A 24,581-nucleotide genomic window follows, 5' to 3' on the forward strand; every position below is an offset into this window, starting at 1 on the left:
TTATGAAATCCCACTCTACTGTCATTCCCCTGCCTCACTCCCCAAATAAAAGATGACTCTTGCCTTGTCTTGACAGCTGTAGGGTTTATTTTAGCCCTTCAGTGGAAAACTATTTGAAGCTTTTAAAAGGCTGAGAGTGTAATATTTCTTGGATTGGATGGGGAGGGAGTTAAGCTGGTGTGACTTCTAATATACAAATGTATAGGAATTTTACATTTTGGGAAACATTTCCATAGACAGAAAAGGGCAATGTTGAGAGCATCCTAAAGAAGCTCCTAACACTGGTTTATGGTTTGGCAGTGATATTCTATATGTGTTAAAACCAGTACATTGTGGGAATACATTGGGAAAAGTTAAGCTGATGCCAGGTAACTGATGATCATACCTTTCTATTGTGATGCAAGAATTAACGGTTGTTATCACAACTGTCTAGCGTGGGTAAGAAGCTCAAATTTCATATGAAAACTTGTCATTTTGTACGAAGTTCAAAAGTTCACTTCCTCATTTTGTGAGTATAAATATAACTCCTTGCAGAATTTCAGTGTTCAGTGATAAAACTCTCAAAGTGAAAATAAAAGTTACTGTTTCTTCTTCAGTGCTTACCCTTTAATTCTAGGCCAGTTACATTATGTGAGCTTCAAAGGAAAGATCTTTCTGGAGACTATAATTGCAAATACAATAGCAACTTCCATTTTTGCTTTTCTTTTTCTGCAAAAGAGCATACAAGAACTATGGAGACAGCCTTAGCTCAGATAGCAGTGAGTGTTCTCCTATGATAGTTGATACCAACTAATTTTTATTTAAAGTCAATTTCTATATTGTAATATCAGTTCTTGAACTACAAACACTGGACTATTTGCAAAATATCAGTTAAAATTGATTTTGCTCTAGCTTCTCTAAGAAAAAATAAAAAATAGGAAAAAAAGACCTGAACTGCTTTTATAGGACTCATTTCCAGCTGAGTTAATATCTAGTTTTAGTTTCACTCCTCAAGTAGATTTTCAGTGAGCACCGCCTAGTGGCTGAATAGTTTTTTCTTATTGTAGGTTAGAATTGTTAATAAAACAGCAAATATGGCTTAACTTTTCAAATAGTCCTTAATTTGAGGAACAACAGTAAGTCTTATAGCTGCTCATAGCATGTATAGATTCACTTTGTGTAGTGAACACTTAAGCAAAGTCTGAAGAGTCAAGAACAACCACGTAGTTTTGTCTACTGATCTGTGTTGTATGTGAATTTTATAGTGGCATGATAACTTTCTGGTTGTTTGTGAAATTACTCATTAATATTTGTCTTTTGACAGACTTTAGATCCAGAATATGAAAGTGTACTTAACACAGCATTACAATGGATCTTGAGTAGAGGGGAAGATGTTGGCATCAAGTAAGTTATCTTTGTTTCTTAACTCTATTTCTTTTAATAGAATGTATCCTTTTTCATAAATACTGTGTATTTTTAATAGGTGTCTCAGCAATGACCCTAATGAGGTGGATGTCACTAATGTCACAGATGTGAAGTATCTGGAATCCACTAGTCCAAAGATGTCTTTCAGGTGTCGTTTTCGCCGTGCTTTTGTTAATGTAACTCACAGACTATCAATATTGCTTTTGGGTAAGTTAATTAAAAATCATCCTTTTCTGTTATAACTTGCATTTATGTAAGTGTACAGGGAAAAATAAACAGCGTATTTAGAGTTTTAATTCCAACCGTAAAACTTGGAGTTCCTATCAGTATCTTGATTACAATGCAGTTTGCTTTGCATTTCTGTTGCACCAGTATTTTCACATTGGTTGCTATCTGCTGCTGCTGTAGTCAGCTGAACGTATTCCTTCTTTAGGAACTCTGGGTTTTGGGTGGTTGTGTTGGCTTTTTTTTTTTTTTTCTTTCCCTGCTAAAGCAGTACCTGTGGCTTTCAAAAATTCCAGGTTGAACTGATTTGAAAAACCAAAATGCTCACTAACAAGACATGACAGCCTTAAATTTGAGGATATTTCACTGTTGTTCCAGGAACTTTGGAAACATAACTACAAAAAAGATGATTTTCCTAGTTTTCGGAAAAGTTGGTGACAACCATGTTGGGTATCCAGAAGTTCTTACCTCTAAGACTATGTTGTAAAAATGCATCTAATTCTTCAGCAAGACTTATTAATTTAATCTTTGATATGCTACTATACAGCATAAAAATATGGTACAGCTGAGTGCAGACACTTCCCTTCTTTCTGTGTGGCTAGTTAGAAGTATTGAAGATGCAGAATTTATCTCATGCACCCATTGAATATTTAATAAATTCCATAATATTAAATTAATTGATACAATTATTACATTATATTATACCATGTAATAATTTATTAATTACTTAATATTTATTAAATTGTTTATCCCAATATCTTAACAATCTCATGCCTATGAGCAGAAGTCTTGAGACCTCCTTCACTAGCCTTTTGACAAACTGAAAAAATCAAAGGCAAACTGTCCCAGATTGTCATCTTTCTGATAACAGTGGATGTGACGGTTGAATTGGGATGCAGAGATGAAACTTGGTATCTAAGTCAGCCAGTGGTCTCATCAGACATGCTGAGAAAATTGCTGCATGTCTCAACTTTCTCATTTGTAATTAAGGTTAATATGAAGCATTAAAAAAACCCAAAAAACAACAAAAACAAACAACAAAACCATTAACTAACACCCATTTTGGCCTAAAATGGTGTCCCTCAGTCTTTCTTATCAGTTAGCATTGCTTCGTGGTCACTGGTATACAAAACAAACAATGTAACTATAATTTGTGTATGCATGTGCTTGGTTTTTCTTTTTTATTGTTAAGAGAACATGGGTGTAGTGGTGCCCTCAGCCCGAGACAGAAGGAATAAGGTTTTTATTTTCAGTTTATGCTATTGGCCTTTGTAACTAGATTGCTCTTCTTGGGAATAATCTTTAATAGAAGAAAGAGCATGCAGTACTTTGTTGCAAGGCGTACAAATCTGTAGTTGAACGGAAGCAGTCCAGCTTAATTAGTTTTGACTAGTATATCTAAAGCATGTGACTTCTCTATGAATTAGTGAATATTGTGCATTTTTAAATCTTAACATCTTCTGAATTGTCAGTTTCTGTGACTTTTGGTAAGACTTTTTTTTACTGTTTTTCTTCACAAATGGGTAAAATTTCAAGCCACAGTCAGGGGATACCAGGCTCTTGTTAAAACAATGAGAAGTTTTTCTGAAGGTAACTGTTCTTCGAAGTTTAAGAATTGGTGTTTTTGTAATAGTAAAATATAAGATATTGACAACGACTGCAGTGTATTTCACTAGCTTTGAGATTTAAAGCACTTTAGAATGTTAACTAGTTCAACTAACTTCTGAAGTATGTGCTGTAAGCTCTGTTAACGAATGTTGTAACGCTGTTTAAAGAGTATTATACATCTTAATGCAGGTATAGCAATGGTTTGGGGAGTCTTGCACTACATGAAATACCGTTGGGCAAAAGAAGAAGAAGAAACGAGACAGATGTATGATATGGTGGTAAAAATCATAGGTATGGCTTCTTGAGTCACATCTGATGTCTATGTATCAGCTCTGTATAAGCTTTCAAAGCACTGGCATTAATTCAGTTGTTTTTTGTTTTTTGTTTTTTTTGTTTTTTTGCCTGTGTAGTTGTCAGTCATCATGCTGTTAGAGTTCTTGGTCAAATACATGGTTCATGTGTTTTGTTTCTCTTTAAAAAAAAACCAAAACAAACCAGAACAAACTCCCAGAACATCATCCTTTAAACCTGATCAGAACTTCTGGTATCAAGATTGTAATTTGTGAATGTTTGCAGCCATCAACATGGCGATAATAAATACCCATTGACTGGGTGGTGTTTCAGCTTACCACTGAAAATGAATATAAATGCGATGTTTGACTAGAAGTATGGTGGCATGTTGCTTTCTGTATCTGTTTTTTCAGCTATCTTTAGCTAAAATATCCACTCCTAAAATGTGTGGTAGCTCTCAATTCCATCCTTAATAGCTTTTCATAGAAAAAGTAACTTTAGTTAATCACTTTGAGCAGAAGTTATGTTACTAAAATAGCATGCATATTGAGTTCTGATGAAATTCTGCCTTTCTAGATGAAGCCACTATGTTTTCAGTAGTTTGTGTTTGTAGCTTTTAAGCTCTGTTTTGGGCTGCATTTTTACTTAAATTGTCTTATAACTTTCACCTATAGCAATCATCAAAAATACAGAGATGGTAGACAAATTGAAGGTGTTCTCCTGTTTTCACCATTTTCCTACCTTTTTTGTTTGTGAATCAAGTCTTCCTGGGGTAGGGGGAAGAGCACTTCATTTTCAAAGTTAAAAATACCAATCAAGAGTAACTGCAAGACCTTTTTTCCTTTGTTTCCAAAATTAGTTTGGGATACTTGGAGGGATTGTGTGTGGTTAGTTTTATTGATTTGCCTTCAGCATGGTTAGGAGGAAAAATGCTTCAAAATGCCAAAAACACCTTTAATTTAAATTACTGAAACTTCAGGGATCCTCAGAGTAGCTGTTCATTGTCAGAATTAATATTTTTCTTAATGTTTGCATGAACTATGTAGTTACCAGTTTTTCTTATGGTGTCCTTAGATGTGCTAAGAAGTCACAGCGAGGCATGTTCTGAAAATAAAGACTTGCAGCCTTACATGCCTGTTTTACATGTGCGTGATTCTCTAATACCGCCTCAGGACAGGTATGTTCTCCCTAGAAGTACTGAATTTCCTAATCTGTAAGTAAGGGAAAACAATAAAGATAAATGGGTCAATTAACTAAGTTAATTTCAGTAGGTTGCATAGTGTAATATTGTGGAGATTCTTATTGATGTGAGTCAGGAGGAGAAAACACTGGATTTCACTTACATGCTGGATGTCAGCTGTGCAGGTTGTTATAACACTAACTTTGTAATTCTTGCTTCAATTTTTAAGGAGGAAAATGAGGAAAGTCTGGAATAGAGCAGTTGACTTTCTTGCAGCAAATGAATCTAGAGTTCACACAGAGACACGAAGAATCGGTGGTGCTGAGTTCTTGGTTTGGAAGTGGATGCAACCTTCAGCAGCATGTGACAAAATTTTAGTAATACCATCAAAAGTGTGGCAAGGCCAAGGTACTGAAGTTCAGTTATATTTTGCAACTGTAATTGTTTTGGTTTCTGCATCTAACTTCTGAATGCTATTTCATTGCTTGAACATGAAAGACTTGTTTTGTCTCACACTTAAGTGTTGTTATGAACTGTCAGTACTATTTCTGCATTACCTTGTTGTTTGGTAGACTTTCTGTGCATTCAGTATCTGCTTGTTTTCAAGCAAAATGAGCTTTTCTGTTATAGCTACTCCAGAAATACAGCAGAAGGCATGTAGCCAAAAAGACATGCTTATTCCTTTTCATGAATTTAAAAGTACTCTTTAGTTGGTCAGATTCTGACATGCATGCCTTACATTACTTCCAGTAAGTATAATTGGTTGTATCTGATAGCAGGTAAATCAGAGCTTGTAGACTTCAGTTTCCTACTGTTGTCAGTCAGGTACTTAAAGACAGAGTTTGGAGGAACAGATGTTTGTTTATTTTGAAAGGGAAACTGCTGGGACAAAAGACTTCTTAGTCAGCAGAACATCTACATCTGCACTGTGCATTTGTAGTTCAAGCTCCATGGTGCAGCAAAGTATTTGCTGTAATAGAGGAGGCTGTTGTCATACACGGGTTTTGCAGTGGTCTGTCACTTCTCAACTTTATCCTTGAGCCCGGTGGCAAGAATCCAGTGGCTTTGCAGTTGTCTATCTGCAGTGGTCATCTTTCGCTAGTTCTGTTTGTTTCTGCCTTTCTTCATGTTAAGCTTCAGGTTTTGGGGTGGATTATTTTTGGTCAATGAAAAATTGAAGCTATAAGACTTGAATTATGGGTTGCACTAAAAAAAGAATGGTAATTTCTATCAATATCTGTGTGTGATGGCAAATGTTTAAAGTGAAATCTCAATTGCCAATTGTTTAAATGTTGTGACTCTTTTAAAAAGAGTCTGTCTTGCCTTATGTTCTTCTGTAATGCTGTATTGCTTTTCTCATTTTAAATCATTCATTGGAAATGAAGGCTGTTTTTTTTAAAAAAAATAACCTTGTAAATACTACTGTACCCTTGAGGTTCTGCAGTCATTGTGTTGCAGTAGTAGTAGTGTGGCATTCTGCTGTGACAGCTGTATTACATGATTTCAGTTTGTCAAAATTTTAGTTAGTAAGATGTGAATAGTAATTTTATTACAAGGGTTGCAGAGTCTTTTTCTTTCTAGGATATTATCCATTAGGGATGTGCAAGTGCTTTAGGTGCAGTGCAGAAATGGTGGGCTCAGCAGCTGTCTCTGTTCCATCTCTGTAATACTGTCATCATTGATTTTTTTTAACACTTACATGGAATATAGCTTCTGCAAACTATGTATATTATAAGGCTGAGTCTTCTATGTAGCTTATTGTTCAGTATAGGCTGTGAAACTCCAGTTCTGGAATTTCTCATTTACTACTAATTTACTCTCGGTTCTTGTCCTGTTTGATTACAGTATAAATCACTCCATAACAGTCTGTCCTATATTAGAAATTGGGCTGGATTTTTCCTTCATCTGGAAGACTTCCGTGTGTGATAGCTCAGGTCCTGCTTTGCTACATGGAACATACATTCAAGACTCTCAACAGAACAGTAGCTTCCAAAACTTCCTGTAAAGACAGCTGCTGTAGTAGCTACTGTTAGGTACCATCTGAATTTGAGCATCTGATACCTGCTTTAGCATATTGTGAACGTGAACAGAATAACTTTAACTCTCAGCTGTGGCTTTTGGCTGTATGTTGCATATAGTATGTGCTTAAGACTCTGTGCTTTCTGTTGACTAGGATATATTAAGATCTCTCCTGTTTTGGTTCTTTTGATGACAATTTTCCTAGTTTTCTTGTTTGTAGTTCAGCAAAGGTCTTTGAAGAATTGAAATTGTACTTTGGCTCTAACAGAAGTGCATGGGAATAGGAGCGGCTGAAAAAACATAGGTTATTTGGGCTCTGTGTATCTTGGTAGTCAGCAAGAAAGGGCAATTTTCACATGCAAAGGCTTTTTATTTTGTATTCCTTGTTTTCATATGACTGCTGGAAATAGTTCCATTACATAAGTCTCATACTCTTTGTGCAATCATTTCTTTCCTGATGTTAGAAATTCTATATGTATATGTTGCTTTCTTCATTTTTGGAAGTATAAATCAACTGGAATTAAGTTCGTCCTCTAGTTTTGATGTTTGAATATAGAAGATCATGAAACTAAATACTCTTCAAGAGTGGTAGGTCCTAAACAAACTCAGTACATATAAAATTAGGATTAATTTATTGGTTTTGAATCTTGTGAATAAATTTCAAGGTCACAATTTTTTTAACCTTCTGAGATCTGGTAGTGCTCTGTAGCAGAGCACAATACCTAGAGTATGTGCAATTGAAGAAGGCCTCTTGACCTGTCAGTCTGTACTAGGATATTGGTAGATGATAGCACGCATTTTAAATATGGGACTTCTAGCATGTGTGAAGATCAAGACTCTACTTTATGTTAGCGTGTAGAATTCAAGCATCACTGTGGCCTTTTGTCCAGTCCTTCAGGATGCATCCTGTGTTTTGACAGACAGCTTGGGGTTGTTTTTTTTTTTTTTTTTTTTTTCTGGGTCAGATTAAAGTCTTGTGTACTTGCTTTGAAATATTGTCTACTGGATACAGTGGATGCAGTAGATGTATCTGTCAAAAGAAAAGAGGTAGGTAAACTCTTTGTAAGATGATGGACAAATATGAGTGATATTTTAAAAACAATTAGCAAGAGAATTGTCAATTGAAAAACAATCTTGATCATGCCAAAGTGTCATTTAATTAAATAAATGGAAAAAAAATATTTCTAGTGTGTTCAGTTTGCTTTTGAAAGAAGAGATGCTATTGTCCTATCATGGCTTTGATAACTGGAGCTCTAAAGAAAAAAAAGGTAGGCAAACTCCAATGTAGTTAAGCTCACAGCAATAGCTAAAGTTCCTTGACAGCTCTGGAGATGAGATAAAGAGGTTCTCTGGAGTACCACATCTAGGGTGATATTTCATCCCGCAGCATGGAAGATAAGCTGTTACCTTGTGTGAATGAAACCCCTCCTCTTCAGCTTGTGAGAATATAATCCTTTCTCCATGTTAAGAAAAAAATTTAAAAAATCAATTCTTAAAATCCACAGTTTTCTTGCAATAGTTAATGCTTATTGTAAAGTCCTGTATCCATCCTATACCTTTCTATTGGTGAACTTAACTGTATTAAACCCCAAGTCAATCACACTTTTAATAACATTTAGTAGTAGTTTGATTTCAGTATCTTTCCTGTTTACTGAAGAATCTTGTGTTGTGTGACAGTGCGTAACTCCAGCATTTTAAACTAAATGTTTTATGTTTTTGTTCTTGCCTTTGACAAAAAACGGTTAGTACTTAATAATAAATTAGTCATCTGTGGCTTAATGTGAATACATTTTTCTTTAGAAACATGGTTCCTTATATTTGATGCAAGTCTTCAACCTTATCAGGTGCATTAAATCCACATCTAAAGATCTGTTCAGCTGTCTTATAACCCATTGTGGTGATACTGGGGAATCCTTTTAGCAAGAATACAGTAGGTAATTCAAGAGGTATAGAAAGCTGTACTACAATGTCTTAGATGTTCATTTTGAAGTCTGTGCAAGAGCCATTTCTGCCATCGTAGACATATTCCAGTCATAGTGATAGAGATGTTGTTGAAAGCACGTGCTTTTGGCTGCTGCTGTTCTTTGAATCTGGAACGATACAGTCTTATTCTGTTTAAGGTAATAAACCAAAGTACATTGTGATTGAAATATAAAATGGCTTCCTTTTCTTGAATGTGCTCCCTAGTCTGCAAGGGCACTTCATGAAAGTCCTAAAAATTTTCTTGTCAGTGACTTACTGCACAAAGTTGTGCTCCTGCTTTCCTATTTCATCTCCCTCATCTTTTAAGTCTTACTGTTGAGAAGTATTTACAGAAGGAAATGGCAGGTGAGGTGCTTAGTTAATTATTATGTAGCTTAGGCTGATATCCTGCAAGAACATCTGCATATGCCCTTATTTTCAGGAGAATATTTTGTATGCTCCACACCAATGTAAATTTTCAAATAATCAGTCCTGTAATCTGAATGAGTTTGTCACTTAATAGATTTGTCACAGACACTTGCTCTTTTGTGGAAGAAGGAGAATTAATTGTTATAGATGTGTAATGAAGTTAGAGACATCTGTTAACTACGCTATTTTGAATTTTGTTGTTTAGGTACAGCATTATTTTTGACTTGCCTGTGTCTTCCCTAGCATCTCCTTTTTGTCCCATTTCTGGTATACATGTTAATGCTTATTACTGTGCTAGCATTAAGTGTGTACCTCACTGATTTCTGTGCTAATTTTTTTTCTTATACATAAAAACCTTAATCTAAGTTTCAAAACTTTATTTTAATTTATGATGACTTTGAAACATTTTTGAGAAAAAGCAGATATAATCTTTATTTTCAAATGCTGCGCTGCCCATGGCACACTTGCTCTGCTAGTATGATGTTACATTATGTTGATTGCAGAGTAATTTTGTGCTGGTGGTGTGCTCTGGCTGAAGTAATCTCTGCAAGCACCTGAGAGCTTTCAATCAAAAGACATCAAGATTATTAGAAATTGAAGGAGACAAAGCTTGCTTTTTATATACGTCTACACTAAAGTATGAATTCCCCATTTAGTTACTTTTGCATAGCTCATGGGTGTAGCTGCTGCCTTAAAACAGTGGGGTTTTTTTGGAGTTCATAAACAGCTTGCAGAGATGTTGATCCTCTGGGCCTAGAGTCTCTGCAAATAACCACACTATTCTTTGTCCTTGGATTAAAACCATGTGCTGAATAAACTTAGCTGTTAACAATCAGCACATAATGTCCTCAACCCCACGCCTTTTCAGGTCCAGGTCCATGACTAGGCCACCCCAGGTCACCTTCTCCAGTATGGTGTGGTGCCCCAGTGTACAATATGCTGGTGACATTTCACCTCCCCTTGATCTGCTGGAGCCAAACTACATGAGTAAGGTAAGTCCATTTATTTTTCAATGTTGCTTAGTTCTGTAAAGTTTTTATTGTATACCCTATGTATAATTTTTAATCAAGGGAAAAAAACTTTACAAAACCATGTGCTGTTGAAAAAGGACTTGTCCTTAAACTATAGGCAGCTCAGAGATAGATGCAGTGTCACCAGCATATTTAGAAATCTATTCCCAAGAAAAAAAAACCCAGATGTACAGGTGTTACAAGTGTTGATGACTTGGACTCTGTGTGTGTCTACTCTAACAAGAACATTTTTAGTTATTTGAGGAACTTACAGCAGGTTCCATATGAGATTTGGAGGCCAAGTTTTCTAATTTTTAGTTGGTAGTTGTATTTTCGTCCTCATAAATTTACATAAGAAGCAAGTTTGTCTGTGCCATATCTGCAGGCAGTGAATTTTCTCTTGGTTAGTGCTTGTCTTTCCCATGTAGTGTCTTCCACATGACTGAATTTCTTCTATGTGACAGGGATTTTGTTTTGGTGACATACAGAAGAGCAGCAGTGTTCATGCATTTTGGATATACTTGCAAGATTTTACTTTAAAAGGTCAGCGATAAGAAGCACAGACTTGGTAGTGTCATCTGTCCAAAACGGAGACTTCTAACACTGGGAATGTAACATCTTGAATCTGTCAAACTTTTCCAAAGTAGAGATTGCAAAGCATCAGTTTGGAACATCATTTTGTCTTGTTGAGATTTTTAATCTCATATTTAAACTCTTGAATCTACTCTTCTCAAGTCTTCAAAGTAAAAATTCCTTCAAGCCTTGGAAGTTGTTTTACCAGGTTATCTCCTTCCACTTCTGTTGCTGCTTTGTTAGCCTTTCTCAAGGCCTAGAACTATGTTATCTGAATCTGAAGGGCTCCTTTATTCCTTTTTTTATAGTGCAGTTTTCTGTTGTGACTCCCACACGTAGAACTTGTGAGCTTTAGAGAAGTTAATATTTGTTTTAAAACTTCAGAGTGTACATCATAGGATTGTTCAGCTTTGAAAGAATTACTCTGTTATTTTTAATTTCCATTTCTCTTCTTACATCTGTTTTATCCTCTGGTGTGTTTCATTTCAGATTTTTGCAAGCTTCTGATCATGTGTGTAGAGCATCTAGGATTACAAAAGCTCCATCCTTGTAGAGTGCTCCTTGACAGTTGTTACTGCAATAGAGATGCAATACAACATCTATCTAGGCATCTCCCTATTTCTTAGTCAGATAGGCAGCAAAATGCCCCAAAAGTGGAAGAAATGAAAATTCATTAGGCAGTTAAAACTGAATAGTTAATGTACAGCTCCAAAAAAATTTGCTCTGGATATTAAGAATCTCTGTCTTTTTGTGGAGATGTAATGCAAATACTTTCTCTTCAACTGTATGGTATTTTTTAAAAATATCCTGAATCCCTTCCATGTGCTGTGGCCTGGATATAAGAGAGTGCATTATCTTTTTAAACGTAGAAATTTTAAATCTAAAAAAAAAATCAGTGAAGTATGGTACATTTTCCTCAGTGCAGTAGAAGACTATGGGGAAACTTAATTTGCTTGAAGCTTCTTCATGTACGAAGGAAAGTATTCTTTTGAATAAAAGCAGGAAGGTATTAATGTATAAAGGTGACACTTGTTAATTAGATGGTATTATGTCTGTCAATAAATACTATTAAATTTATTCTTTGTAGCATTTCATCTAGATAGAAGAAATTCGCCACCAAACAGCTTGACACCATGCCTGAAGATTCGCAATATGTTTGATCCAGTTATGTAAGTAAACCCAGTTACTTATCTATATTTTTGTATTATTTTGGAAGAGTCCAATTCTTTCCTCTGAGGGGGGTTTGGAAGAAGTAAACATGAATATCTTAAAAAAAACCCAGATGGGTTGTACAAAAAAAAGCATCATCTTAACATAGATGAGAAGACGTAAACAATTTTACTGTCTGTCTTCTGTCCTTCCTTGTCTTGCTTTGTGTCTTTGGGTTGTTGAAGAGTGTGGCATTTAGTCAAAGTACTTGGAGCAATGACTGATTTTTCTCCATTAATTAATTTTGTACATGGTCCATTATATCAGCTGACAGGGGAGGAGACTCATGTGGCCTAACAGACTGTAAGTTTCTGAAGTATTGTTAAGTATTCTGGGGTATTTAAACTGTTACAGAGCTTGCACAGTTTTCACTTTGAAGGCGGAATTAAATAACTTCTTATTTTGTGTCAATGTGACTACCTAGTTTTGAAGCAAATGGATTTTTGTAGTTGGAAGGTCTTGAAGTAGAGCAGAGTACTGGCTTCTAATGCTCAAATAAAATTCTGAAGTATGTACTGTGTATGAGTAAGTAAAAAGCCTTGTTAAGGAAGAGTAATTTTTTGTAGTCTTTAGCTTCATCTACTGTCCTGTTATATCTTTATTGGCTGTGGACTAGATCATGTTAGGAGTTGGGGACTAACGCATAGGTTCCTTGCCTTTCTAATCTTTGAAGCCTAGTTTGTCCAGTGCAAAGAGATACAGGTACTCCAATAACTCCTCTAAGGTAATTAATTCCCTAATGTGATTATATAAGGGAGAAATAAAGATGCTGTACTGTCTTACGGAGTAAAAGTGAAATGCTAATTGTGACTGAAGATACGAGAAGTTGAGTGGAAAATAAAAGCTTTTGATTTGAATAGGGAATAACAGGAAATAGGAGAGGACATGAGTATGGACAGAAGTGATTGCAAAGTTTGGATATATTTTTTCAGCTCTGTTTCACTTCTGTTTCTAGCCACACTTAATTACTTTAGTTCCTTGCCTTATTTATTGGAAAGCTGTTAGCTAATTTAGCTGAGGATGATGTTATCCCTTGCATAGAGAAGTACTCTAAAAACTTTTTCTCAATGGCTTTAAGACTTAACCATTGTGGGCCCAAAGAAGCCCAACTGTGGCTTCTTTCTTAATTTTCAGGTTGTAGTAGCATGAGCAAAACTGAAATTTTAAGCATTGTTTGAGGCAAATTGATCCTCCTGTAGGAGGATGAAATAAAAGATGAGATTTGCTGAGAATTTTAGGCAAGATCAATGTCCTTATTGTCCTTGCTACAAAGGATATTTCATGAGCTATATGACTCAGAGTAGTACGAAAATAAATCCATTCCTGAAGCTTCACTGTAATATTTATTGGTATGCTGTATTGGCTACTTTTTTGTTTCAAAATATTGGCTGTTCAAAATGCTGTTAATGGAACTAGTAATTGAGATGTTATTTTTGTCAGGACAATCTCCCTTTAATAGGCTGTATCTTTGCTGTAAACTTCAGTGTTTTTCAGTACTGACCCCATATATGCCTAGCAAGTGCATTAAAAAAAAATAACTCCTACTGTATATATATATCTTCAGTGTCTGTGTCCAGTCAGCTATTTGAACAATGCAATTTCTAATACATTCACTTTTTTAGACCTTTTGGAAGTTGATCTGGTTCTGTTACTGGGCGGTTGGATTACAGTCGTAGCAGGATACTTCATCCAATTCTATATTGTGTGCCCCAACCCATTCATCTTCCGTGAGCTGTCTTGCAGAGAACTGCTACATAAGGAAGTACTTTTTATCACACTCTCAGGAGTAGTCTTAAAACAAAACAAAACCAAAAGCAAACCCAAAACCCTCAGTGCAAGACAACCTACTTTAATCAACTGCTTCTGTCAAAAAAGGAAGGCAGTTTATATTCTTGTCCCAGATCTGAAAGGAATGAATGTCTTCACTGACCACCCGAAACACAGAATGTACCAGTGCATGCTATTAGATTGGCAAATGCTGTTTTGATGTTTGCAATGGTATGTTTAACAAAATTAGTTTCTCTAATTCTTTTCAAGTCAAGCTATTGTATACTAACAATAAATGACCAAGTACTTTTCAACAATATGCCAGTAGCTAGTAAAAGCAGCCATCCATAATAGAGGTCTTATCTGTTGACCTGAGAATCATCTAGGGAATATACCAGTTAATTTCTGTTTATCAGTGCTAACAGAGTAAGCAATCATTCCACTGCCAGAAGTCAGAAAACATACCTGGACTTTGTGAACCCTCAGACCACAGCAGCAGGCTTAAAATTTTTAGTTGCTTTGGGTGTACGTTCTAGGCATTTACTATGCCAGAACCAAACATTTTTTAAAAATATCAATCTAGGCATCGTTTGAGTAAGCCTGTTTTACTGTTTCTGCATCTGCCACTAAATCAGTAAAAAAAAATTTTAAAATTCGTCATAAAGCATGAGCGTTGTTCCTGCAGGACTCATACTGACAGCTAATGGACCAAACGTGTAGGATCAGGGAAGGGCAAGTCATTTCACTATGTGAAATCCAAGTTAGGTGGTAACTCATGATGTTTCGTGTCCCAGGTCTGAACAGAAAAACAGAAAAAGCAGACTAGGCTGAGAACATACTTTTGCTTGATTTGCAAACAGGAAATAAGCACTTGGGGTTAATGCAGTGACTTCAGTATTTGGGAAGAATACAATAAACAAGAAGAAAATATGGTTGTCTACTCTTAACAACGTGGTCTCTTGTTATGGTAGCTGGCTTTCTGCTGATGACAGCATGCTTCTCAAGAAAATCTGACTCCTTGGACATGAGTCCTGGGCTAGGAGGGAATGCACCCAAGTCAAGATTTCCTGGCTTTTGCAACTTGGAGTTACTTTGTTTCCCTAACATCCTGAGCACAGCATCTTATTTAGAAAATATTGTTTACACTGTTACAGAACGGGAAGAGACTTGTATATTCCCTTCATTTTGAGCTATTTAATAAACAGAAAACACTTTTTTTTCCTTCCAATCTAAGTAGGGCACATCTTCTGCTAAATTTTGCAGGGTTTTAAGTTGTAGATGTTTTCCACTGGAAAGTCTCTCTCCCAGGAGGATCTTCATTTGGATCTTCTTTGCACCCTTGTGTCCCTCGCCTACTTTTGCTTGCTTGTTTATATATGATCACCCTGTGTAACAGGCATCAACTGAAAATTTTGATCCTCTAACCAATCAAGGTTAAATGACAGAAACAAATCTGGCATTCCATGTTGCCAGAGTCCCTCAAATGTGTTCGTGTCTTGCTTGACAGATTTAAGTAACATCCCTGACCAATTCCTTATGTACATTTCATCCCCTGCACTGTTTTTTTTTTTTTGTTTTATGAATAAGGAGGAAGGTAGATAAAATACTTCAAGAATTTTGGCCTTATGTAGGAAAAACCTCTTTAAAACTACCCAAAGCTCTTGATAGTATTATTGAAAGAGTAGGCTCACTGTTTTTTTGTGTAAAGACTATTCAGGCAGGCTTAAACATGTATTAAGGCTGTTGAAATAGCTTTCCATCTGCTTAGATTTATTTTATTAGGACCATATAGTTCCTGCAGTACCTTCACAAAAATACAAAGACTTCAGTCTTCTCTTATGATGTACGTAAAGATTGATCAGTCTTGACAATAAAATATCTTTTGTTAAAAGCCCCCCAGATTGGAATCTGACTTTAACTTATATTTCTGGATTTAGATAGGTGTTTTCTATCAGTACCCTATGGGATAAATGCAATTTGATGCTCTGTTTGGGATAGTGAATACTCATCTCGGCGATGAACAGTGTTTGAATAGCTAAAAAGCTCCTTCAGCCTGCTGAAGCCTGGCATGTAAATGTTGCTTCTGTGACTGCTGATAGAGGTGATACAGTAAAGAGGGAGAGGCCTTTCTGCCATTGTCTTCCCTTGCTCTTCTTCCACTGCAGTAGGAACAGCCTAGGAGTGGCCTTTTTCCTTGGAAGAATGGCCAGCCTGTCTAACCAGGTGTGGGAAGATAAGTTTATGTCTACTCACAATTTCAGACAAGAAGGTGATGGCAGGGAGCTGGAAGGGGAGAACAACCTCCCCAGTACAGATTATTCCTTTTGATGTTTAGGGTTGAATTTTCTAAACTGGATCATAGGACTCAATTTACTGAATATTCAATAGCTAAAGTATTAAATCTGTCCCAAAGACATTTAACAGAAAATGATGTCAAGTTACAGAGAAACAAAACTCAATGGGGAAGGGTGACATTGTTGTCAATGTTTAAAAACTGATGTGCTGAATTAAATCTTTCATTGTTTGCGTAGGGAAATAGGTGATCACTGGCATCTAGCAATTCAAGAAGCAATCTTGGAGAAATGCAGTGATAATGACGGAATTGTTCATATTGCTGTCGACAAAAATTCACGTGAGGTGAGTGCCTTTCCAGTAACATCTTAATGCTTTATTTATCATTGTCTTTTGCACTTAAACAACCAAACCAACCAAACCCTCTCTTTCTTAATGCAGGGTTGTGTATATGTGAAATGTCTCTCTCCAGAGTATGCTGGAAAGGCTTTCAAGGCATTACATGGCTCTTGGTTTGATGGTAAGGAGTGGGGATTTATAACAAAACATGGGTAGAAATGACTGAAGATGGGTGCAGTTGGAGCTTTTTTAAATGGAGGAGGGCTTATATCTAAAGTATTGAGCTGTAACAAAAACTGGATCTTTTTAATAGTCATCACCTGGTAAACTCCTTTCAGTGTAATGACATGTTTTTGTGTATTACATTCTGAAAATGTAATAATACTGAACTAGAAGGTTTCTTTTCTGCTATTTCTTTGCCTCCTAGGAAAGCTGGTAACGGTAAAATACCTGCGGCTAGATCGATATCATCATCGTTTTCCCCAGGCTCTTACTTGTAACACTCCACTGAAGCCATCAAACAAACACATGAACTCTATGTCACATCTGCGTCTTCGGACAGGCACAACTACTTCTCAGGGAAGTTCCTGAGAAGACTTTCTACAACTGCTAGGACTGTTACTCGCAACAGGAATTTTCCTGTTTGGCTGCCGTCTTCCTTTTTTAGTGCTTTTTGTATGTAGTACTTTAATGAATTAAATAAAAGTTTGAACGTTCCAGAAATCTTGTTTCCAAAGGGACTTAGCAATGAGGCAGTAATACTGAGCTGACAAAAAAGAAAAAGGAAAAAAAAATTGCTTCAGGAAGTTTTCCGGGGCTATAGTAAACCAATGCATTTAAGTTTTGCATGAGGAATACTGAATTCATTATACATTTTCAGATGTGGTGACTGTATTTTTGCACCAAGAAGTGTTTTTGATAATACAAAAGCATGGAGAAAAGAAGACTTCCTGTATTTCCATAGTTTCCTGTGAAATAATCTTGTGGGTATTTTGTAACAAACAACCTACAGTTCCTGATGGTGAATAAGTTAAAATTTCTTTTTCAGTCAATATTAGGTTTTTGTTGCTGTATTAAGAATCTTTTTCTGCAGCTAGGGTATGGGGAAAGTTAATCTGGCATTAGTGGTTGCATATAAGTGAGGGAAAACAAACTGAATGCGGATGTACTAGGTTTTGTACGTAAGTGTAAATGCTGGTGGTGGCAAAAATGGTTGTGTTCTGTGAGGATGTCTGCATTTAAGCAGTGAATAAGCTTCCTATTTTATTCAAAACCTAATGTTTTATATGGTTTTGGCTGTACCACGATAAGAGGCCAAATACCTTAAAGTATTAGATACAGGTTAAATATCTTTTATAGCTTTTATATTAAAATACATGACTATGATTTTGTGTGAAAGGTCTGATACCAATTGTAATAAATTCAAATTTGTGAGCAATAAAGAAGCAATTGGCAGATACTGGAAAAATATTTTGTGAAAAGCTGTATTTATTATGACAATTGCCAGGGCTGTGACAAAATACCATTGGGATTAAGTGACTTTCCCAGTACATTGTATCTTGTTTTAATGAACCAGTTACCTGTTAAAATTTTAAAATGTACATACTTCCTGCAACAATTTTGGCTGATGCAAATGAGAAGTACAGCTGGCAGTAAATCTTGTGATCCCAAGCTTGTAAACTTAGTAACGTTTACCTAGAAGTACAGAATTGTTGCTGAGAAGCTTAGTTGCAAATCTAAGATTATTGGCTTTACTACTCCCCCACTCCTACAACAATTTTATCTACTTACCCAGCTGAATACCCTGTAGGGGGTGAGACTGGAAGTACACCAGTCCCACAGATTTTACTGAAACTCACTTTACTTTGTAGATACGATGGATTTGCAGCATGAACTTGCACAAATAATGCACGTTTTTATGGTTAAGTAAACATGATGCACACTATTCTGCAACAGAAAAATCCTATTGTGCCTTACCTTTGTGCTTTTGTGGGCACCATGTTTATTATTTGGAGAGTTTGTTAACCGAAAAATTTTAAATCCTCAGTTTTATGTCTCAGATGCTAATGAATGAGTATATATAATATATAATCAGCCATGCAGAATTCTACTTACCAAGGGACAAGTACATATTTTTGAAGGGTAAGTAGATTGTGCCAGGTCTGGTAGATTTTGATGAGTTTTACTATATACATATATGTATATGTATAATATACATGTATATGTATTATATATATGTATATAAACTAATTTTGTTGTATTTGATGTGCATCATAGTGATTTGTTAACCTGACCTTAGTGACCCCATCTTGTGACCTGTTACAAGAGTGAATGTAAAAATAGTTGTGGCATTTTAAAAGGTCGCCTCGATGCAAATGCATCTATCTTGCTTCTAAAATATATTTCTTGTAAACACTGTACATTTTATTATTGTAATATGTACTATTATGCAGCTTATTTTACCTTAAACTGTTAAGTTGACCAATATCCCTTCCTGCAAGACAGATGGGAATGTGTGTGATACCGGAACATTTGAGAAAAATCAGATGTTTGTTGTAATTTGTCACCCTGTCCTGTAAAAAAACAAACAAAAAAACCAAACCAAACTCGAATTAAAGGTTTATTAGGGGTTTTTATATGTGTCTCACCTTCTCTAGATACTTGGATGTCTTTTTGACTCGAATACTTTTTTCAGTGGAGGGGTGAGGGGGCGGGTTCATTCATCATGGCCATCTAACTTTTAATGTTTGTTAGGATTTGAAGCTGAAGAGGGGCTACTGGGAGCTGAAATACACAGCTGAGCTTTACTTAAATATCTGTCAGCTGGGAGTTTGTCGGGATTTTGCTAGACTAACAAAGCCAACAGGGGGACTGTGCTGTTTTAAAGTTGGTTGTATTGAAGGGTTGTGGGGTAGCAGGACCTGTTATTTACATGCATTTGCCTGCTCCCTTCTCGCCCTTTCCTCGGGAAGGGGAACAGGAGGAGGAGGGAGGAGTTCGCTGTAATTCTGTTGTTCCGCCCCCCCCCCCTTTTTTTTTTTTTTTTTTTTTGGTGAAGATACGCAAGGTGGGCAGCAAGAGCTGTCTTAATTTCGCTGCCTGTGCTGAAGTTCGGTCCTTCACTCGGCTCCCGGCCGCAAGCGGGAGCCGTGGGCCGGAGCCGTGGCGCCCGGCGGCCGCCGCGCAGGTGGGTGGGGGCCGCCGCCGGCTCTCGGAAAGGGGCGCCCGGGGCCACGGGCGGGGGGAGGGGGTGGATAATTTTGTTTTTAGAAAGGCGAGGAGCTGCTCGGGTGCCCTTTCCCAAGCGCACCCTTTAAATTAAAGGGGAGCGAGCTCCGGGCGTGCTGCAGGGAGGGGGGCCCGGCCCTCCCCGCCGGCTCCTCGGGTGCAGGCCGAACCCCTGCAGCGCCGCCGGGGGCGGCCGCCTCCCCGCTCGGCCGGGCCGGGCCGGGCCGGGCCGGGCGGGTGTCTCCCCGGCTCTATGTTCATATTTGGCGTTGGCCGCCGGTGCCCAGGAATTTCCCGTCATGCTCCCCGGGCGGCGGGCCCGTCACTGCGATGCCGGGGGGCGGGGGGGGGGGGGGGGAAGCCGGGGCTGCTCGCTCGCTCCCTCGGGCCTCGCCTCATGCGCGCTGCGCCGCCGCCGCCGCTCCTCTCCGCGCTCTGCCTGGCGCTGGCGGCCGCCGCAGGAGCCGCAGGTAAGAGCCGCCCCGCCGGCCCCTTGCCGCGGAGAGGGCCGGGGGGCTGCGGCGGGGGCGAGGGGAGGAGCGGAACGGAACGGAACGGCCCCGGCGGCGGCGGCGAAGGAGGGGGCCGGGCCGCACCTGCCGGGGCTGTGGCGGGGAGCGGGCCCCCGCTGAGGGAGGCCCGGCCGGCGGCGGGGAGCAGGGGGCCGGGTTCGGTGCCGGGTCCGATCCAGGTTTGGCGGAGCGAGCCCCTGGCAGGGTTTTCCCTCCCTTCATCCCGGCCGTGCCGTCCCTGCGGCCGCCGCAGCGCCGGAACCCGGGGACGCGGTGCTCCGAGCCCGGGCTGCGGATGTCCCCTGCTCCGTCCCTGCCGCTGCTAACGACTCAGAAACGAGGTAAAGAGTTTCTGGGATGTACAGCAAAAGAGTTGGCTCGGTGAAACACCCGAGGGTGTTGTTAGTTCAGGTCTGCAGCGGTCGCCTGCTCGGGGGAACTTGTGCTTTGTGGGTCAAAAAAGGAGTTTATGCTTCACGCATGCTGTCAGAATTTGGTCGCCTTTTTCTAGGGGAGCTCAGTGTGCTCGCTCGCTGGGTTTGTTTGGTGTCGCGCTACTGACAAATATAACTGATGCAAAGAATAAAGTATAATTTATTTCTTGTTTTCCCCTTTTCAAGTGAATGTAGCTGTACTTGGTGCATCGTCGTATTCTTGGAAATAGAAATGAGACTTAATTAAGCTTTCGGTAATATTTGACAAATTTTCAATAAATACTGGCTTTTCTGCTTGAGGTTGAGCTGAAATACCAGTCATCGTCCCCTTGGCATAAAGGCTGTCTGAAGGCACAGTGATCTTAAATACAAGATAACCCTGTTTTAAAAATACCAAATGTAATGATGGATATCTACCGAGAATGCCAGATGCCTACTGTTACCCAGCGATAAACGTCAGATCTCTGAGAGTTCTGACCTTAAATGCAGCTTTTAGGAAAGCACAGAGCCTTGCATTCCATATGCTGTGCTTTTAGTTCTTTCTCTTTCAGGCTTCCCGTTGTTACTATTAAAATGGTTCTGAAATTGTGCGCTCTTGAAAGATGTCAGAAGGAGATACCTGCAGTAGGCTAATACCTTGCCTCACCGGTACAGCTTGTTTATGGCAAGCGGTCCGTAAATGGCAGAGCTAGGTCCACTCCCACTATGGCACAGTGCCACCCATCTGAATCCAGCGTTTAATGCTCAGAATTTGCCCTGTTTGTGTTCTTGCCCTCGCTGAACTGACACAGGCGCTTGCCGTCTTATTTGCTGATGATTCCCAACTTTTTATTGCACTGCTGCGTGCCTTTGCAGTTCGTCATGATTCCTTGTCTGCCAAATTTGGTTGGTAACAGTGCCCTTTAAGTCTGATTCTGGAAGTAGTTTCCATGTGGCTTGTCATCTTCAACAGACATTTGCTCATAGTTTCTACAAGAATTGCCTGCCTTGCTGTAGACATGGCTTATTTTAGAACAGTGTTTCTTAATTGTCTTTTAAAATTTATGTGGGGAATTAAATATGGTGAATAGCTTCACCACAGTTACGAAATAATCCTAGAATTCTGAGATGAAAGAAGATTTTTGTTTTTTAAGTAAAGCTCTGCATTGATTTCTCAAAACCACTGAAGTTAGTGGAGTTAAGCCATGTATAGTTCAGGCCAGAATGTGGTTGGTTGGTCCTTCTCCTGTCTGACGTTCCTCGGATCTTTATAATACACTTTTTAAAAGATCTTTTAGGAGGAAAAAGGGTTTGTTTGTTTTTTTTTCCCCCCGAAAAGCACAATCTTTAAAAACAGTGCCTTTGTATATAGGGTAATGTTTCTATATGCGGTAGCAAAGCCATATAAAGCAGTTGATCCTAGACAAAAATAAAATCTTTCGACTGATTGAGCTTGCTTATTTTTCCAGGTGGTGGTGGGTATATGCTCTCACAGGAATCTGGTTAATACATTTTTATGTTAGTACATATCACAGCTGTTTGATAAGGGAAACTTGCACATGAGGAAGATATTTGGTCCTTTGCCCTGATATTTATGAAGGTATGGGAGGATCTTGTTTACCTACTCATGTTTTGTTGGCTTTGTAAGGTGATACTTGTTTCTGTATCACTGGAGGTCCAGCCTGTTTATTACGTTAGAAATACTAAAAAATGAAACATCCCTTGTAGGTAGATTGTTAAAAGTTCCTTTGCTTTTTATTTTAAAAGATGGGGGAATAGGAGGAAGAAGGGGGAGAGCAGAGATCACTCTGTTAAGGATTTAATCTTCTCAGCCAGAAGGTTAAGAAGTCTGCCTGTCTGCATCTGACTGGCATCGCTACAAGCTAGCGATGCAGTAAAGCTGTCCAGTTTTGAGCTAGCTCTCTTGAGCTGCGTGATTCAAGTGAGTGTGTCCTCATTACACAGCAATACTTCAGCTACGTGCAACGTTTTATTAGTCATAGGTAGGGAATATCACCCTCTTTTTCCCCTTTCTATTCTTTTTCTGTTTTCATTAAAAGCCGCCGTTTCGGCAGCACCCAGGCTATGAACTTAAGCTGTGGAGGCTTTAGCTGATGGGAAAGTGGGATAAACTATCAGCCTAATTATAGCTTTGTCTAGCCCTGATTTGTTTAAGATTTCCTTCAGCCTAAAGACCCCCAGAAAAATCGACTCTCAAATTCTTGGTATAGTTATGATGCTGTGTTTAGGAATTGCTGTAGAATGAAGTTTCGGCTTTCCCTGAGTAGCTCTGGAGTTGGTATGCTTATTTTGGAACAGACTGCAAGGCTGGATGGAAATAGGGTGTTTCCTGCTCTGGAATAATTGTGTCCGTACATGGAGTTATTTTGAGGCTACTTTCTCTGCACAAGCCAGAGGTCTTTAAAATGTAACAACAACAACAACAACAACAAACCTACCAGCTTTTGAGGCTTTTTTTTTAGTGTCTCCTAGAGTAAGAAGTGGCTATGGTTTAACTTTCCCTTCCCTCCCTCTTGTCGCTTGCGTTACTATATTTTCAGATACTTCATTTGCCTCGGAAAGATCTTGGGTTCTCAGTAAACTTTTAATATAGCTGAAAAAAAAAAAAAAGAAAAAAGGCACAAAGCTAAAGATTTAAGTCCTCCTCTGCTGAAATTTGTGAATATATAACAAACTAGCAGTGTTTTAAAAGTAATTTCCAGCCACGTAAGAAAGGGAAGGGAGCACTTCTACCAGAAGATGAAGAATGTCATTCTGGGTTTTAACGGGGATTTTTGTGTCCGTAATCTGTGAAGGTGGTGATCCTTACGTTATGTCTGAAAATAGGGTAGAAGAATTCTTTGGGAACCCCATTTATGGTGAGGTAATTGGAAATTATAATTTATCTGCTTAGCTCCAGCATTCTGGTTCTCATTTAGCAACCTCCATTCCAACAGCATTATCTGAAAACCACACGATCTAGCAACTGGTACTGGGAATAAAGAGACTTTTCTCAGTAAGGACTTTAAGACCTGAGGAACTGAATTATGCCTGCCCAAAACAGGCAAGAACAATGCTTAAGCTTATAAGGTGATAACACGATTTTGCTGTCCTTCCAGACTTATAGTTTAGCATGGTTTTGTGTTATGATTAATAGCGTAAGTACTTCTTTATTTAGGATGAGCAGTGGAAATGATCTTTCCAGTAAGTCTTGCATTTAAACATGATTCAGCTTTTGAGCGTTGCACTGACAAAATCCAAGAACAGGACTTGTGCAGAGCTCCCCAGTTCACTCTTCACTCTCAGTAACATCTGAGCATCGGGATTAATGATTTATTTGAAATGTGGGCAGCAGTTTAGCAAAACGTACATAGTGTGCTAATGCTTTGTTTTGTTGAGAAGTGGTACCACATCCAGGAAATCTTAAGAGTAACATCATGCATGGCATTTGGAAGTATTTCCCCAGAGGTCTCTTTAACTCCGTGTTCTTCCAAACAGAGGCTTTGCATTTCACCTGATGGAAAATAAATCCCTACTACCAGGGACTAACAATAGCGCTGATGGAAAGTAGCTGCCAAATGCCACCGCTTTCACTCCGACCACACAATGGAAATGGAAAAAAAAAAAAAATCAACACAAGGAAACTTAGCAGCTTCCTGGGGAAGTGGTCTGTGCCAGTCGTCACCAAAGGAACCGCCCAGAAAGTCTTTGGTCTGGCCAAGGGATTACCCTGTTCTTGTTCCTCTCTGTTCCCCGGTGCATGGTTCTCGGGAGATCTGCAGCCGAGGCTGTGCATCCAGCTGCACGCATGGAGAGCGGAGGTGATTTTAACCACTTTGAGGACCTGTGTGGTGCCTTGGCAGGGTTCAGAGCTGTGCGGATGTCCCTTTCAGTTCATGTGGCAGGTGTTTGACAGCGTAGGAGTCTGGCCTTGGGTTTCCTGCGGCTGGTTCAAGATCAAATGTTGGTTTGATCGGCATTGTGCTGATCCAGTCTTAATTATGCCGAAACCAAGGCTTGCAGGTCAGATTGATTAGGCTGCTGCTCCTTCATACCAACGGCACTGTCTGTAGCCGTAGCATGAGTTTGAGGCAGAGAAGGGAATAAGACGGGACAGATG

At 38.7% G+C, this 24,581-nt stretch overlaps 2 protein-coding genes across 7 annotated transcripts in view; both read left to right on the forward strand.

The window, feature by feature from the left end:
- LEMD3 (LEM domain containing 3) overlaps positions 1–18,944 on the forward strand; it is a 50,602-nt gene extending 31,658 nt beyond the window's left edge. Inside the window, exons 5-13 of one of the 2 annotated variants that reach the window (XM_086748816.1) lie at positions 1,304–1,383; positions 1,463–1,611; positions 3,427–3,528; positions 4,603–4,705; positions 4,938–5,116; positions 11,789–11,870; positions 16,209–16,314; positions 16,411–16,489; positions 16,736–18,944. In XM_086748816.1, the coding sequence (XP_086604942.1) occupies positions 1,304–1,383; positions 1,463–1,611; positions 3,427–3,528; positions 4,603–4,705; positions 4,938–5,116; positions 11,789–11,870; positions 16,209–16,314; positions 16,411–16,489; positions 16,736–16,899 (1,044 nt within the window). In that variant the 3' untranslated portion in view covers positions 16,900–18,944. Of the gene's footprint in view, positions 1–1,303; positions 1,384–1,462; positions 1,612–3,426; positions 3,529–4,602; positions 4,706–4,937; positions 5,117–9,986; positions 10,111–11,788; positions 11,871–16,208; positions 16,315–16,410; positions 16,490–16,735 lie in introns of those variants that run through there. The other variant, XR_015258671.1, reaches the window with a different exon arrangement.
- A 957-nt stretch (positions 18,945–19,901) lies between these two features.
- MSRB3 (methionine sulfoxide reductase B3) overlaps positions 19,902–24,581 on the forward strand; it is an 86,761-nt gene continuing 82,081 nt past the window's right edge. The window contains exon 1 of one of the 5 annotated variants that reach the window (XM_086748844.1): positions 19,902–20,006. Coding sequence is in view for 1 of the 5 variants with exons in the window: in XM_086748859.1 (XP_086604985.1) it covers positions 19,934–20,006 (73 nt within the window). In the remaining 4 variants the exon portion in view is untranslated. Of the gene's footprint in view, positions 20,007–20,150; positions 20,390–24,581 lie in introns of those variants that run through there. The other 4 variants (XM_086748859.1, XM_086748834.1, XM_086748853.1 and 1 more) reach the window with 4 other exon arrangements.

The sequence above is a fragment of the Chlamydotis macqueenii genome, chromosome 1, assembly GCF_036417535.1.
Source record: "Chlamydotis macqueenii isolate bChlMac1 chromosome 1, bChlMac1.mat, whole genome shotgun sequence".
Classification (NCBI taxonomy): domain Eukaryota; kingdom Metazoa; phylum Chordata; class Aves; order Otidiformes; family Otididae; genus Chlamydotis; species Chlamydotis macqueenii.